The following is a 16205-nucleotide window of genomic DNA, read 5'->3' as shown; positions in this document are numbered from 1 at the left end:
ACGACACCCACATGGGGTGTACGCTTTGGCGTCGTTTTGGACTTTACTTCTCTAAAAACATGAGAAGAAAAAAAAAATTAGAAAAAAGGAAATGAATTCGAATGTAATGAAATTCGGACTTTATTTCCCTTAAAAAAAATCCACCAAAGCCTCTAGATTAGAAAAGAAAACCATTTGGGTGCAAAGTGGTGACTCAAACCCACACCGCGAGAATTCCTCGCGGTACAAAATCATGACGCTACCAACTGAGCTATCGCACAACTCGACAAAGCCAGGGGAAAAAAAATATATATATATATACCTACGTGCCTATGGAGTGTCATGGCCTAGTGGTTAAGAGCACCAGACTCATTCTCTGGTGTTTCAGAGGCAACAGTGGCGTGGGTTCGAGCCCGGGCCCAGACACTTGTGCCCTTAAGCAAGGCACTTAACCATTATTGCTTCGTCCTTGGGATGGGATGTTAAGCCGGAGGTCCCATGTGTTGTATAAGGCCTAACGCACGTAAAAGAACCCAGTAACACTTATCGCTAAGAGAAGGGGTTTCTGGCCTCCTAGTTATACTCCCTTGTGGAAGTCCTTAGAAGAAGAACCAACCAAGTACCAAGTACCAAGTATAATAAAAGTATCGTAGAGGGCGCTAAACAACCATGTATAATGGATGCAGTTTGGGAAAAGAAAATTCGCGGCCTGGCCGCCGATAATGGCATGAGCTGAAAGCAAGCTTGAAGGAAAACATTCACAAATTTGCTTGGGTGGGACACAAAATCCTGACATCCTGACACCCTGCTAATTGTGTAGACATCCTACCCCGCTTAATCCACATGCTTTTCAAAGTCCGCTGGCTAGTCCTCTCACTGTGAAATCTTTTTGGTTAAAATGGCCGTTTCTCGGTTGCAATTGGGAACAGGCCACGCTATCTTGCTGATTCTTTATCCTAACACTCAATCCACAAGATTGCCAAAGTCTGCTGGCCGGTCCTCTACATTATCTACCAAATTTCAAGGCATGTAATTGTCTGTTTGTTAATTACGCTAATTTCACAAGCGGTTAATGTGCAGCAACTAAGTTTCTTCATTTTGACGAATCTCAATCTGTCACTTTGTGTAACTGTAGCCTCTAAGATGTGCATTTTCACAAAGTTATGTATCTGCATTCTATGTGGCGAGTGGAGAATGTATATATTTTATATACATGCGCATGTGACGAATCTGTGAACCAACTCATGTTACATACATATATGGTGAAAGTGAAAGAGAGTTGTAATGTATCTGTTTCTATGACGGGACGAATCTGTTTCGTAATTAATATCCCCTAATAATTAAATATGCTTTTATAGAAAAGGAGACACATATTTATTTAACAGTTGTACATTTCCCCAATATTTGTGGAGAGATGTACACAAAATTGTGATTTGAAAATAACGACCATCTTAAACGCTAGTTTCTGAAATTGATGTGTGGGCAGGTTTGTTCCCTCCTCAAAAATGGTGACGAATTCAACGCTCCGTGCGGTCTCACCTTGTTGACGTTGCCTGGCATGGTTTCCCGGATGGCGATAGACTTTCTGGCGAAGTCGATTAAGTGACGCAACTCCGTAATCTGCCACCTCTCAATCCACTGGTATAACTTCAATTTCTGACCGATCAAAAGATGTTGAAATGATTTAAAACACTGTGAAGGTACGCCAAGTTTCGTCAAATTGATCGCAACAAAACTGATGTGTAAATCCTATTCATGGCGTATGTTACGCACTGTTGCATGAAACCAGCTGCAGGATGTATTTAAAGGGTCATGATATAATTTGGGGGCCAATTTTTTATGTCAATATTCCATTTGACATCTATGATTTTATAATTCTGATGTTCTCCTTAATGCAGTCGTCCTCCAAGAGTGATTGCAAATAGCAAACTACCTACCCAACAAATAAGAAATTGTTTGAAATCATTAAGGATACCTGAATGGCATATTACAAAGAACCAAGGTAACAGGGACTCTAAATATAGAGAATGACCAGTTCACAGAAACTGTAACCTTATCTGAATCTTAACCAGTTCGCGCCGGGATTATTTTGACAGTGACCGGACCCAGGCGCGGGATTGTTTTTCATGAACCTCGATGCCAGACGGGTTCAGGCCGTCATCTGCAGGTAGCACACCCTGATATTTCTGGCCTCGCTTGCTGCGAGCGAGTTACTGACAGATATTTCTGGTTGCGTGTTTATCGTTATCCGTTCCGAATACCACAAAACATTTGCGCGTACACACGTCATCCAACGTGAACTGGTTAACACAAGGAACTCTAGGCAGGCATGCAACTTGAAAGAAAGAAAAACGCGGAACCTCCAATCTTTACAAGACTCTGTACGGTAATTTTCAATTTTGAATGGCCTAAGTGTGAAGTTAAAAACCAGGAAATCGGCTGAACCGAGGAAATGTTGCATGCCTGTGTAGGAAGGACGATTGTACATTTTACAGTAAATCCGAACCATTCTTATCTTGGTTTAAATTGAAACCAACTCTTACATCATCGTAAATATCTGCCGCCAGATCGTACAGCTCCACCATCCTTTCCGGTCGACTTCCCAGTTCCGTCTCCATGGTGAGGCACGCGTTCAGGAATTTGAAGGAGTCCTGGTGGGCTCCCGCATGGACCCTGCCAAATCATGACAATTGGTTCATTTGTTTCAGAGTTGTAATCCAGTCAATCCAAATTCGATTATAAGTTAATCGCAAGTCTTTCGCAAGTCAATCACAAGTCATCTCAAGACAGTCAGAACTCAACCACAAATCATTCACAAGTAAAATCAATAGAGAAATCACAAGTCCATTGTAAGTTGGTCACAAGTCCATCACAAGTCGATTGCAAATCCATCTAAGGTGAACTACAAGTCAATTATGAGCCATTCACTGTTAATTACGTCAAATCAGAGGTCAATCACAAGTCAATCACAAATTAATCAAAAGTCAATCACTAGTCAATCGAAAGTCAATCACTAGTCAAACACAGGTTAACCCCAAGCCTGTCACACTCAATAACAGGTTGAATTACAAGTCAAATCACAAGTCAATCACAACTCCATCACAAGTCAAATCACAACTCCATCATAAGTCAAATCCAACTCCATCATAAGATAATCATAACTCCATCACAAGACAATCACAAGTCAAATCACACCTCCATCACAAGGCAACCATATCTTGTGATGCAGTGGTCCAAACTGGGACTAAACAATCTGATATAACTTTTTGACAATATTCACTTTGGTTAACAGTAAAGCCATTCTAAGAGCTCACAGAAGTATAATTATGCCGTAAATGTATGCCGAGGTGTGCGGTACTGAGGGATTCAGGTGTGCGATTATTCACACTTCTCGGGCAGCTTTTAGGCGTGTGATGGCATGGGGGTGTGATCGCACGCCTCAAATCAGAAGGACTGTCTAAAGACATCTGAAACACTCACATGACTCTTGTGATCTCCTCGTGTCTCCTTGACAAGACATCCCTACTGACAGTTGGATCATTCTCCAGATTGAGGAGAGCCTCTTCGTAACCCTGCAACATCAGCTTCTGCCACCCCTCCCCAAAACCCTGGATAAAAAAGAGAGCGGGTAAAGAATTAGAATTGATAGCTTCAAAGATTTTGACCCTAACTCTGTCAAAATAATTTACTTAAGGCCTAAAAAAGAAATCTCCAGTTTCTGGTATGCACGCGCATCACCCTAGCCGGCCGTGCACGTCGGCAAAATTTAAAAAAAAAAAATTTCAATATAAGATGATGTCTCAAAACCGCCAAACTCACTGGTTTGACTGGAATCCTGCTGCTGCACAATTTTAACGCATTTTTACCTGTAGATCAGGTTACGATCGAGTATAAGCTTTATGTGGCCTCTCTGGGCTCCCATATATTTTGCACTAAATTTAGTGAGGCACCATTTGCAGACAGTGTTGTAAGTTTGTAATTGTGCGTCTGGAAGCCAGACTGAGGGACCGATGGTCGTGTATCTGGAACCTGTAAACGCTTTTAAATTAGCACAGTATGTAAGGGAGCAGACTAATGACCAGCCTGGCAGCTCATGCACAATGTCAATGTCGTTGTATGGTCTGACGTTACCGTTTTCTCCGATTTTTGTCTTGACTATCCAAATTTCCCGAAGACTGTTCGGGTCGGTCGAGATCGTAAGTGTGTGCAGGCTTCTCAAGCCTTATGGCCTTACTGAGGTCACCTCAAGCTCCACTCTGAAGGATATTTTTGAGAGTTTTAAGGGGACTGAAGTGTCATCTGCAACATCAGCCGACATTTGAAAAAAAAAAAAAAAGGGTAAAAAAAAAAAAACGCGTCGCCGCACCACTTTTGGGGAAAGCTCCATACCAGAAACTGGAGACTTTTTTGGCCTAAACTCTCTTGACACAAAACACTACAGCCATGACAGCTGTGGTACAGTGAAGTATATAAAAACTCCACCAATTTCTAACCTTACAGTGTGGTATATCCAAAGTGATACGCTGTTCAAAGGTTTCATGGCACTTGTGTTCATGGCACTTGTGTTCTTAAGTCAGGCATGCAACTGGGAAGTCACAAAAAAAGAGGAAATTCAAATCTTCCCAAGACTTTGTACAGTGTTTTTCTATTTTCAATGGCACACATTGGAAGTGAAAAAAGAGGAAATCAGCTGATCCGAGGAAAAGTTGCATGCCTGTTAAGTTCAGGTGTTTTACCTCGTGCCAGTACTTCATTAATGTCTCGCTGAAGATTTCTTCGTAGAGCAAATCAAAGGCCTGCCAGTTGCAGAGTAGCTCCTTGAGCCTCCCGGTGTCTCGGATCTTAATCAGATGGACGGGCAGTTCCTTGAAATAGATGAAGAATCACAGAGTAAAATTGGAATCACTCTTAGAAACAGGCTTTACAAGTTTGCAAACTGAAAAACAGTAAAGCAAGCTTATGAGTTTCTTCTTGCAAACCCTTGAACACTGAGTATTCCAGTTTTTACGACGGTGAATGGCAGAACCCAATATAACATGAAAAACAGTTTTCTCAACACTATTAACTTGTTGCTTTATTATCATTATCGTTTTGGTTTGCGGTAACACCATGTGGTAATAACTACTGTCGCTCAGTAGATGTTTAGTTCTGATAAGAACTTGTCCTGCTTATCATCAACTTTCGCTAAGCAATTTTAGTTCTGATAAGAACAGTCCTGCTTTAAGTTCTAAAAGAACTTGTCTTTGGTCTCAACGTTTCGACTAGCCTGCCCTAGTCATCGTCAGGAGACTGAGGAGAGTTGGAGATGCTACTTCTTAAGTAGGCTGTGTTAGGATTGGGAACGCTTGTGTTGGTAGATTCTGATTGGTTGTCTGTTGGGCATTGTGTTGGAGTGGGATGCCCGTGGCAACGCAATATGTTTTATTATTATCAAAGTAAGCAGCAAAGAAAATAGTAAAAAAGTTTGTTGGAATTGTTTTTAAAACAATTCCAACAAACTTTTTTCACTTTTAAACAAATCTAATTATTAGTAATTTAGATCTTTGAAATTGTGAAATTTCCACAAGCCCCTTGCATAACTTTACCGTCAAAATGGCTCTTTAAATTTGCAGAATAAATGAAAATATAACAGGGCACTAAAACATGTCCAAAGAAAAGCGTTTGAAAAAGACAACATTCTTGCAAGATCCCTTCTGGGGACTTGCAACCGACTCCATAATAACTCAGATCGGATGAAATAATGATGGTGACTGTATGTGTTTCCAAAACGAAATGTTTCTCACAGATAATGATACTGTTCTAAAGTTACTGAGATAACCTCATTCCCAGGGTACTTTTAGCCCTGAGACAACAGCAGACCCTGGCAGGGAAAGGTACTTCCTGTATTCTGATTCGAATCCACTATGTATATAAATATCTTTGGCTTTATTTGCATGTTGGATGGGTAAGATTGTAACATGACACATTGATTCTGTCTGTACCCTGAACACCACATACAAGAACAACTTCCCTTTAAAAGCATGGGAAGGTACCAGACTATTCCACGGTGCAATTATATTTTTGCAAATTTTTTTACATGCAAATGATCCAGTACCAGGGCCCAGAGATCAGCTATAGCATGGCTAGTGGGAGCGTACTGCTCAACGCTGTAGGGACAAGGATGTCGTTAGGTTCGATCCTTACCTCAACTTTTCTCTCCATGTTGTCCGATTCAAAGAAGTAGTCGGCAAGTTTCCTGTGCCACCACAGCTGCCTGGGTGAGTTGCCTGCTTCGTTGCTCTTGGGGAAGTACCTAGAAAATGGGCAATGACAACTCTGCATCAACAGTCACACGCGACCAGTCTTTGTAATAATTATTTAATAATCTTCACTTTAATAAACATGTGCAATTTACAACCAATATTTCTGTATAGACCCCTGTCATAGACAACCATCTTGCCTTCGCAAATGACAACTGTGCACGCAAAGTGCAAAATGTTCTAAACCTGCGCACATGTTGCTTGAAATTTCTTTCGAAATACGGCACAACCGATGCACATCACGAAAATTTGACTCCCAAAATGCTGATGCACATGACAATCTGTAAGTAGTGACATCATTTGAGAGGGTTTATTTTTGCATTGCAATTTGGGTTCCACATACTTTCTTCTGACGGCCTTGCTGAGAGCGCGGTGGTAGAAGTCCAGCCGACCCTCCCCGCTGTCGCCGAACGGTCTGAGGAAGGGCTTGAGGGCGCGGTAGACCACTGCCCACCTGGCTGCTGGGAGGGGAGCTATCTGCTTCAGGCCCTTCTCTCTAGCACCGCCATCTGTCAATATCAAAACATTTCGTCAAGTCCCAATGTTGCATTCAAGTCTCTCACAAGTCCAGTCAAAAGTAAATCACAAGCTACAATCCTACATCAAGCTCCTTTTTACTCATGAATAATTCATTGGGCGAATCTATCCGGTCCCCTGTGAGATTAGCATAACAATGCATAGTTCATTTGCATAGCTGATGACCTGACTTGAGACTGGACATGACACTTGATGGATTTTGTGACTGACTTGTGATTGACATGTGACTGACTTGTGACTGACTTGTGATTGATATGTGATTGACATGTGATTGACATGTGACTGACTTGTGACTGACTTGTGACTGACTTGTGACTGACTTGTGATTGACATATGACTGACTTGTGACTGACTTGTGATTGACATGTGACTGACTTGTGACTGACTTGTGATTGACATGTGACTGACTTGTGACTGACTTGTGATTGACATGTGACTGACTTGTGACTGACTTGTGATTGACATGTGACTGACTTGTGACTGACTTGTGAAGGACTTCTGATGAACTCGACTAGACGGCGTAAAGTTTGCACAAGTTTTAACAATCACAAGTCTCGAGTGTGTCAAGTGAAAAGCTATTCAAATGAACCATGATTCTCCAGGAATATGTACGACAAGCCACGAATAACACTACGAATCAGTACAGTTGTCCTACGGATGTCCCATGGTTGCACTAGAGAATGATTTTAATGACGTTTCATCACAAAAGTTTTGAACAGTTTTAAAACTTCCGTAGCCCCTCCACGAATACCCAAAGGAAGATGACGCATAACCACGGATGTACTAAGGATGAATACAGTACTCCCACGGTTTATCACAAATTTCAAACCGTGGATATCCGTAGCTCCAAACCATAAATGTGTGACTGGGGCTTTTATAACCACACTGCATAAACCTTTACCTTTCTCTCCTTCAGTTTTTTCCTCAGTCGGCATCAGGCTGTCTTGATCTCCCAGGATCTGAAGCAGTTCTGTCTCCAGCAGCCCCGTGGAGGACGTCTCTAGGAGGCAGAGAGTAGCCACCAGGAGACTGCCTCCGTTCTCCTCCTCAAAGCGATCAAAGACCTGCTCCAACAATCTGGGGGAAAGAACCATAAAACATAAATATAACAAAAACAAGGGTTTTGTAATGGATGACTTTCATTATAATAAAAGTCACGTCACATTGTGTATCTGCAAACGTCCATTTTGATAGTTGAATCTTACCCTGCTAAATGCAGCAGAATGCAAAAGTGGTAAAGCAGCAGTTACATACAGCTGCATTTCAATAGCAGTCAACTCAAGTGCTATGCACTGTTGCATGTGGTTGCAAAATCAGTTACTCACGTTACATTTTCATAACGTGAGTAACCGATTTTGTGCGACTTATTTATCATACATAACACATTTTTCTGGATGTCATCTTTGGTGCTTAGGTAGGTCTAGGTCTACTCTATCTACCATGGGGATAACAGTTATTAAACCTTTTCAGTAAGGTAATTACAGCCCAAGGAAACTCAAAAGTACATCAAAAATGTAACATGAGTAACCGTGGAATTGCCCATATGTAGTTTGAACAGTTTATTTGTGGTACCCGCTGCTACATGTACATTAGAAGCGAACCAGCCAACTGATCCCGCAAGCTCAGTGGTCGAGTGGTAAAATGTCTGCACTAGAAAGCAGGAGGTCGTGGGTTCGAGTCCCAACCGACTGATTTTTTTTCCAAATTTCACTCGGGAGGTAACACACTGAGTATATGGTGTTTATACGTCCGTGAAGGGCAAAACCTGATATTGATTTGATGCATATGTAGTGCCAAGACTGACGTGTCATTGGTTCACTGCACAATACAACAGAATCCACCGTTGCATATTGTTGCATTTGCCATGGGAGAACGCCATGGTCCAGTGGTTACGGTGTTTGACTATGTATGAAGGTGCGTTGGTTCGAACCATACCAAGAGCAAGGTGTTTATGTCCTTGAACAAGACACTTAACTACAATTGCCTCTCTCCACCCAGGAGTATAAATGGGTACCTGTGAGGGTCGAGGACCGATTGAGGGCTGATATCGGCTGCCGCGTGGTCCCATGGCCTGATGAACGGGGTAATAATTGTCAAGCGCTTTGAGATTGTTGATACGATGGAAAGCGCTATATTTAGAAGGTTTCCATTTCAGCTGTGCTGAATTCTTTTGCGTTAGCAGGGTGTCTAGAGAAAACCTGATTGGTTTAAAAAAATATATTTATGCTTACTCCAGAAGCCCATCAGACAGGCTGTTAATCTTATCGTTGATCTTGTTGAAGACACCGAAGACACGGAGCTCCTCACAAGCGATGGAGAGCCAGAGAGGATTCTGGGAAGACTCCTTGGCGATCAGACTGCCCATCTGCTCCTCATCCAGCCGCTTGTTGTACCTGCCTAGAATCTCAGCGACAATTTCCTGCATAACAAAATAAGTCATCAGGGTTGTTTTCATGGTAAAAAAAAGTCAGCATCTACAGGGCGAGTCAAAAAAACGAATCCCAGATGTCGGGACCATTGTTTTAGTGAAGTTCTGCATGTAGCCCTTTCAAAATCTAGGATACGAAAGCCCAACTCATAGGCTTTCTTTTAATACAAGAATCATTCAAATTACTCATGTCCTTTTTAAGTTACGAAATTTTAAACACGACCACCGTTTTAAAGTTCTGTCCATGGAGAAGGTTAGTGTTCTTTCAATAAAACAAAAACAAATCACATAGGGATGTGTGTGAATTGTTTTCGTTTTGCCGAAAAAACGCACACTATTTTGCGATTCGTGAACAGAATTTTTAAAACGGTGGTTGTGTTTAAAATTCTGTAACTTGAACAGTACATAAGTGATTTGAATGATTTTGTACTAAAAGAAAGCTTATGAATTGGGCTTTCATACCCTAGATTTTGAAAGTGCTACATGCAGAACTTCACTAAAACAACGGTCCCGAAATTTGGGTCTCGCTTTTCTTGACTCACCCTGTATAGATCATTTGTTCTGCAGCTATCTTTTAGCAGGGGTGCCAGTGGGTTTTTGCTCCTGGGACAGAAAAAGTTTACACTTGCAATTCACTAAGTTAGCTCAGCCGTACTTTCCTCGCCTTCCACCACTGTGACCCGGGTTCGAATCCCGCCTGGGCCAATACTTGGATTGGCTTTTCAGTCCCTGCCTGATTCCGTGGGTTTTCCCAAGTATATATTTTTCGGAATTTTCCTCCCAGAAGTAAAACTGTAATTTGCTTCCACAGTTTCTACCACGAGACCCAACTCGAAATAAGTTGAAAGACTTTTTTGAGTTATCCTGGCAAATTCTGGAATAATCATAAATAATTGAATAAATAAATAAATACCCACATAGCAATACAAAACGGGGGTAACTTATACATACATTCGTGTATCACACCAGCATGATTTTGCTACAGAGCAGCGCATGCATCCTAGACTCGCACACCAGTTCAAACGCTCGCTGTACACATATGAATAAAGTGCATACATGCAGAAAACTTAAGTTAGATCAAGCGCACTCAATACTAGTCTAGCACGCTGGCAACATGTAGCGCATGATCAATTTTCTGAGTGACGTTCAAAAAAACATGCAACAGAGTTTCCTATAGGCTATAAAAACAATGACATCTAGCTGTACTTCTATTTGTTTACACTTTTTTCTCCGATATCTTTTTTCGAGTTTTAACTCTTTCAGTGCCCGCGAAATATGAAAAGTTTAACCCCAAAGTGCCCAACTTCGAGCGTTTTTGTTAATTGTTCGAAATTCTGTAAAAAAAAAAGTAAATAAGTTTTACTCACTAAATTTGTTGTTGTTGCTCTCTGGTATATCCTTGATATATTGGAAAGTCAAAAGTAGTCACAAACATAGTGGTACACCCTGAAAAAGTGGCCTGAACACAGGGGAATTCCGCACTTTTTGCAGAAAATACGAGATTTAGTGCTGCGCCCTCTCGCAAGAACTCGAATGAAAAAATTAATACAGTTCGTATATGCATGAAAATGGTACCATTAGAAAGAGCGAGAGCGCCCCCTTTGATAACATATTTACTCTACTTCGTACATGTACGAGGTTTGGCAATTTTAAGTACGAACATTACCTCGTACATGTACGAGGTTGGCACTGAAAGAGTTAATACATATCATTTAGAATGGTTCCAGAGGTCGAATAATTACCTTTCGGGCCTCAATGTCTAGGGGTGTCAGCAGGTACTGTTTGGGGTGGTAGCCACGGTCCTTCAAGGCCCTGTGAGGCGGAGTGTCACCGATCATGGACAGCACGATGCGTACCTGGGGCGCTAGCTTACGGGGCAGCCAGCTGAGAATGTTGGCAGACGTATCGTCGTCAAACTGTTATCAGGAATAATGAAAAAAAGGACGAAACAATGTGAAACTCTTTATGTCTACCATTGCAAGCAATTGCCCCTGACCATTATGCATATATTGCGCCTCATACATATTCATGAGCGAGAGACGGATTCTCACTGGTCCATTCACCATCACATGTCAGCTGCTAGTTTTGCTACTTACCAAGCGAGCAAGCGAGGCTTCATGCACAGGGTATTTACCATAGAGCTATATTAAATAACTAGAGCATTAAAATCAATGTACAAATTGATGCCTGCTAGGCGCATCCATGCTTGTACACAAACCTACGGAGAACTAGAAATTGTGTACGGCTTTTGTACGGCTATTTGCATATCTGCGTTTGTATTCCATACCGGTGCGTTATCGAAGGCGATAAGCCCAAAGCCGAAACGCACGATCAGCAAATGAGCGTGTCATTTTGCTTTACGCAAACAGCGCAACGCGTGCGTGTATTCACTGTAGATGCTTTTTGCCATTACGTTTTTTGAACCGTCATGACGCGCTTAAGTTGTTTGTGTATGTTTTACTTGCGCGTTGCATGTAGAGTACACTTTCAAAATTCAATCCATCTAATTTCATTATGTTCTACAAACACGCACATGAATTCAAAATGTCTGCGCCCAGGATGGCTTCAAAGCATCTTGGTGCGCAGAATGAGGAGTTAGCGCTCTAGTAATTTAATATAGCTCCATGTTATTTACACATGCGCAGTTGACTAGCGCACGGGTTACGCTAGTGACAGTCTACTACGCATGGGTAAATTTACTATTAGGCGATCGTGGAACTATTGCACTGGGGTAGTGCGCATGGGCGAACATCGTCCTTGCTACTCAAAAAGATGGCGGCACATGCACTGTAATGTATTGCTTAGATGACTGATGCGTAACTCGATGAAATGTTGGTGAATATGAATATTAAAGAGTTAAAATAAGACAAATACGACACAGTTTATTTCGGTTGAACAGTCCATATTAGCTCTCCTTGGTATAGGAAGTTGACAAACAAGTTGCCCTCGGTTTCACCCTGGGAACTATAGTTTGTCAACGTCCATTACCTTGGGGAGCTAATATGGACTATCCACCCTCAAACCATGGTCAAGTTTGAGCAAGGACTAGTGGTTAACTAGTGCTTGGTTCGTGATGTACCTAGCGCATCACACTGAAGGTGAAGTGCGAACGACTCTAGTTGAACTATTGTCAATTCAATTCAATTCAATTCAATTAAAGAAGACATTTATTCCACACTCCTTTAGAGAATATATCCATAAATAAAAGAAAGACTGGTAAATAACAAAATAACAAAATCAATAAATTTGTCTCAAAAAAATTAATAAAAGTAAAATGGGCTTTGAAGAAATGATAAACTTATTGGGTGGATAAAAAAAATGGCGGTCGCACAATTATTCAACACTTGGTGTTTTTCTTCATTTACACAAATATTAGTGATTGTGTATAGTTTAGGACATCTTACATAATCGCCAATATTATTGTACAATGGTGACAAAAGTGACATCGTAAACTGACATGGAAAAACTGTGCAATGAAAATGAAATTCATATTAGCGCTCACAGTTTCGTTTGGCGCCATTTTTGTTGATAGTTGGTCCCCTCTGCACTATGCTACGGAAATTGCTATTGATAACCAATTATAAATCGTTGCGCGACCGGCTGCGGTAGGCTGGATCCAAATAGTTGACTAGCGTACTCAACCACCGTGAACTAGACAGAGTTCGGGATAACTTTAGTCGAGCTTGGGTTAACCATTGGTCAACAATAGTTCTTGTGCGAACTTGCCCCATGTTACAGAAAGAACAGTTCATCCCCTGAGCATAACAATGCTTGAAAACAGCAATCTAATCAATCTAGTTTAACACAACAACCATCTTTGCCCTCAAATGTACCAAATAAACCCTTGAATAACAAGAAAATAATTACAGACAAGGAAGTGTCTTGCCCATGAACACAAGTATATTTTCAGTCACTCACCTGGTTTAGTGCATCGATGACGATGATAAGTGGTTTTGTTTTGGGGTTGGCGAGGGTGCTATATGCAGCCTGGCATGTAGCCTCTTCGTTCTTTGGCATAGTGGATTCCTGCCGACATGCAAAACCAAGAAATGTGAACACATGAACTGAAAATCTTACTACTTTTAAAGGAATTAATCTCTTCCATGACGAAAGGTGGTTTGGAAAAGAGCATTTTTTTTATAAATAAAAAGATAGGCAGTTTTACTGTCTACACTTGAACGTTAAAGGGAATACACAACATTTGCAAACATCAAAAAACAAAACTACTAAATTATTGTGAAATACCTTGCTGGACTATTAGTGAATGACAGTCTAAAGCACCCTATAAAATCATGGCACCTGGTGTGCTGACATTTTCAAGGAAAGTGGTATTTTTGTATCAATTTCCAATGCTGATCGGCCGAGCAGCGTTGGAAAAAACTGGCTTTTTTCAAATACTGCCCCCAATTTACCATATTCAGTTAGTCCGCATTTTGTTTGCAATCGATACACTCCTATGAACGGATACAAGCCAGCTAGACTGGTTCCCTGACCTTACAATTCCCCGACTTCTATAAGTGGGGTCAGGGAACTAGACTACAAGAAAATTATTGTTTTTCTTGGTTTTTCGAGCATCTACAAACACAAAACTTCAAACAAGTCAGTGTAACAGCAATTGCTACAAAATACTTACACCCACAATCCATCAATTTCTGAAAATTTACAACAAAAGCAAATGTTGTATATTCTCTTTAAAACGAGCTTAAGGTAAATCTACAGAAAGAATCAATTTAAAGGAAAAGATTTTAAAAAAATTTAAAAAGGCCAAAAATTACGTTGCATTGCAAGGATTCACCACAAAGCTCTTACATCAATTGCGCCGATTTCTTTGAGAAGGCGCTTCAGGCATTTCTCTAAATCCGTGGATCCCGGAATGGCGCCGACGAAATGGAAGAACACGTGCCATCCATGCTCACCGCCACTATGTGGGAAAACAGAAAACCAGAAAGAATTCTACAAACGTACTTTAAAGTTTAACCCATTAGCACGTGTACTACATTGTATTACATTGTGTTTATTCACTGAAGAATCAATAAAACCATAGAGTGCTCGGGCGGTTTTGGGCGCTACAGTGGGTAATAGGCAAGGCCGTTTGGGGCGCTACAGTGGGTAATAGGCAAGGCCGTTTTGGGCGCTACAGTGGGTAATAGGCAAGGCCGTTTGGGGCGCTACAGTGGGTAATGGGCAAGGCCGTTTCGGGCGCTACAGTGGGTAATAGGCAAGGCCGTTTTGGGCGCTACAGTGGGTAATAGGCAAGGCCGTTTCGGGCGCTACAGTGGGTAATAGGCAAGGCCGTTTTGGGCGCTACAGTGGGTAATAGGCAAGGCCGTTTTGGGCGCTACAGTGGGTAATAGGCAAGGCCGTTTCGGGCGCTACAGTGGGTAATAGGCAAGGCCGTTTCGGGCGCTACAGTGGGTAATAGGCAAGGCCGTTTTGGGCGCTACAGTGGGTAATAGGCAAGGCCGTTTTGGGCGCTACAGTGGGTAATGGGCAAGGCCGTTTTGGGCGCTACAGTGGGTAATAGGCAAGGCCGTTTCGGGCGCTACAGTGGGTAATAGGCAAGGCCGTTTCGGGCGCTACAGTGGGTAATAGGCAAGGCCGTTTCAGGCGCTACAGTGTGTAATAGGCAAGGCCGTTTTGGGCGCTACAGTGGGTAATAGGCAAGGCCGTTTTGGGCGCTACAGTGGGTAATAGGCAAGGCCGTTTTGGGCGCTACAGTGGGTAATAGGCAAGGCCGTTTTGGGCGCTACAGTGGGTAATAGGCAAGGCCGTTTCGGGCGCTACAGTGGGTAATAGGCAAGGCCGTTTCGGGCGCTACAGTGGGTAATAGGCAAGGCCGTTTCGGGCGCTACAGTGGGTAATAGGCAAGGCCGTTTCGGGCGCTACAGTGGGTAATAGGCAAGGCCGTTTTGGGCGCTACAGTGGGTAATAGGCAAGGCCGTTTTGGGCGCTACAGTGGGTAATAGGCAAGGCCGTTTTGGGCGCTACAGTGGGTAATAGGCAAGGCCGTTTTGGGCACTACAGTGGGTAATAGGCAAGGCCGTTTTGGGCGCTACAGTGGGTAATAGGCAAGGCTGTTTTGGGCGCTACAGTGGGTAATAGGCAAGGCCATTTTGGGCGCTACAGTGGGTAATAGGCAAGGCCGTTTTGGGCGCTACAGTGGGTAATAGGCAAGGCCGTTTTGGGCGCTACAGTGGGTAATAGGCAAGGCCGTTTTGGGCGCTACAGTGGGTAATAGGCAAGGCCGTTTTGGGCGCTACAGTGGGTAATAGGCAAGGCCGTTTTGGGCGCTACAGTGGGTAATAGGCAAGGCCGTTTTGGGCGCTACAGTGGGTAATAGGCAAAGCCGTTTTGGGCGCTACAGTGGGTAATAGGCAAAGCCGTTTTGGGCGCTACAGTGGGTAATAGGCAAGGCCGTTTTGGGCGCTACAGTGGGTAATAGGCAAGGCCGTTTTGGGCGCTACAGTGGGTAATAGGCAAGGCCGTTTTGGGCGCTACAGTGGGTAATAGGCAAGGCCGTTTTGGGCGCTACAGTGGGTAATAGGCAAGGCCGTTTTGGGCGCTACAGTGGGTAATAGGCAATGCCGTTTTGGGCGCTACAGTGGGTAATAGGCAAGGCCGTTTTGGGCGCTACAGTGGGTAATAGGCAAAGCCGTTTTGGGCGCTACAGTGGGTAATAGGCAAAGCCGTTTTGGGCGCTACAGTGGGTAATAGGCAAGGCCGTTTTGGGCGCTACAGTGGGTAATAGGCAAGGCCGTTTTGGGCGCTACAGTGGGTAATAGGCAAGGCCGTTTCGGGCGCTACAGTGGGTAATAGGCAAAGCCGTTTCGGGCGCTACAGTGGGTAATAGGCAAAGCCGTTTCGGGCGCTACAGTGGGTAATAGGCAAAGCCGTTTTGGGCGCTACAGTGGGTAATAGGCAAGGCCGTTTTGGGCGCTACAATGACTAAAGGACTAATTGTT

General features: G+C 42.8%; 1 protein-coding gene across 1 annotated transcript in view; it reads right to left on the bottom strand.

The window, feature by feature from the left end:
* The window catches only part of LOC119735802 (telomerase protein component 1-like), a 33476-nt gene that overhangs the window by 3798 nt on the left and 13473 nt on the right, over nucleotides 1–16205 (bottom strand). Inside the window, exons 10-20 of the mRNA XM_038209742.1 lie at nucleotides 14053–14164; nucleotides 13162–13269; nucleotides 10986–11159; nucleotides 9047–9234; nucleotides 7717–7892; nucleotides 6622–6787; nucleotides 6163–6271; nucleotides 4716–4844; nucleotides 3460–3587; nucleotides 2523–2652; nucleotides 1519–1635 (exon numbers count right to left, since the gene is read on the bottom strand). Of these exons, the coding sequence (XP_038065670.1) occupies nucleotides 1519–1635; nucleotides 2523–2652; nucleotides 3460–3587; nucleotides 4716–4844; nucleotides 6163–6271; nucleotides 6622–6787; nucleotides 7717–7892; nucleotides 9047–9234; nucleotides 10986–11159; nucleotides 13162–13269; nucleotides 14053–14164 (1537 nt within the window). The remainder of the gene's footprint in view (nucleotides 1–1518; nucleotides 1636–2522; nucleotides 2653–3459; nucleotides 3588–4715; nucleotides 4845–6162; nucleotides 6272–6621; nucleotides 6788–7716; nucleotides 7893–9046; nucleotides 9235–10985; nucleotides 11160–13161; nucleotides 13270–14052; nucleotides 14165–16205) is intronic.

Source organism: Patiria miniata, unplaced genomic scaffold (genome assembly GCF_015706575.1).
Source record: "Patiria miniata isolate m_02_andy unplaced genomic scaffold, ASM1570657v1 HiC_scaffold_29, whole genome shotgun sequence".
Classification (NCBI taxonomy): Eukaryota; Metazoa; Echinodermata; class Asteroidea; order Valvatida; family Asterinidae; genus Patiria; species Patiria miniata.
The sequence above is the reverse complement of the archived record's forward strand: the minus strand, read 5'-3'. Positions and strand labels throughout refer to the sequence as shown.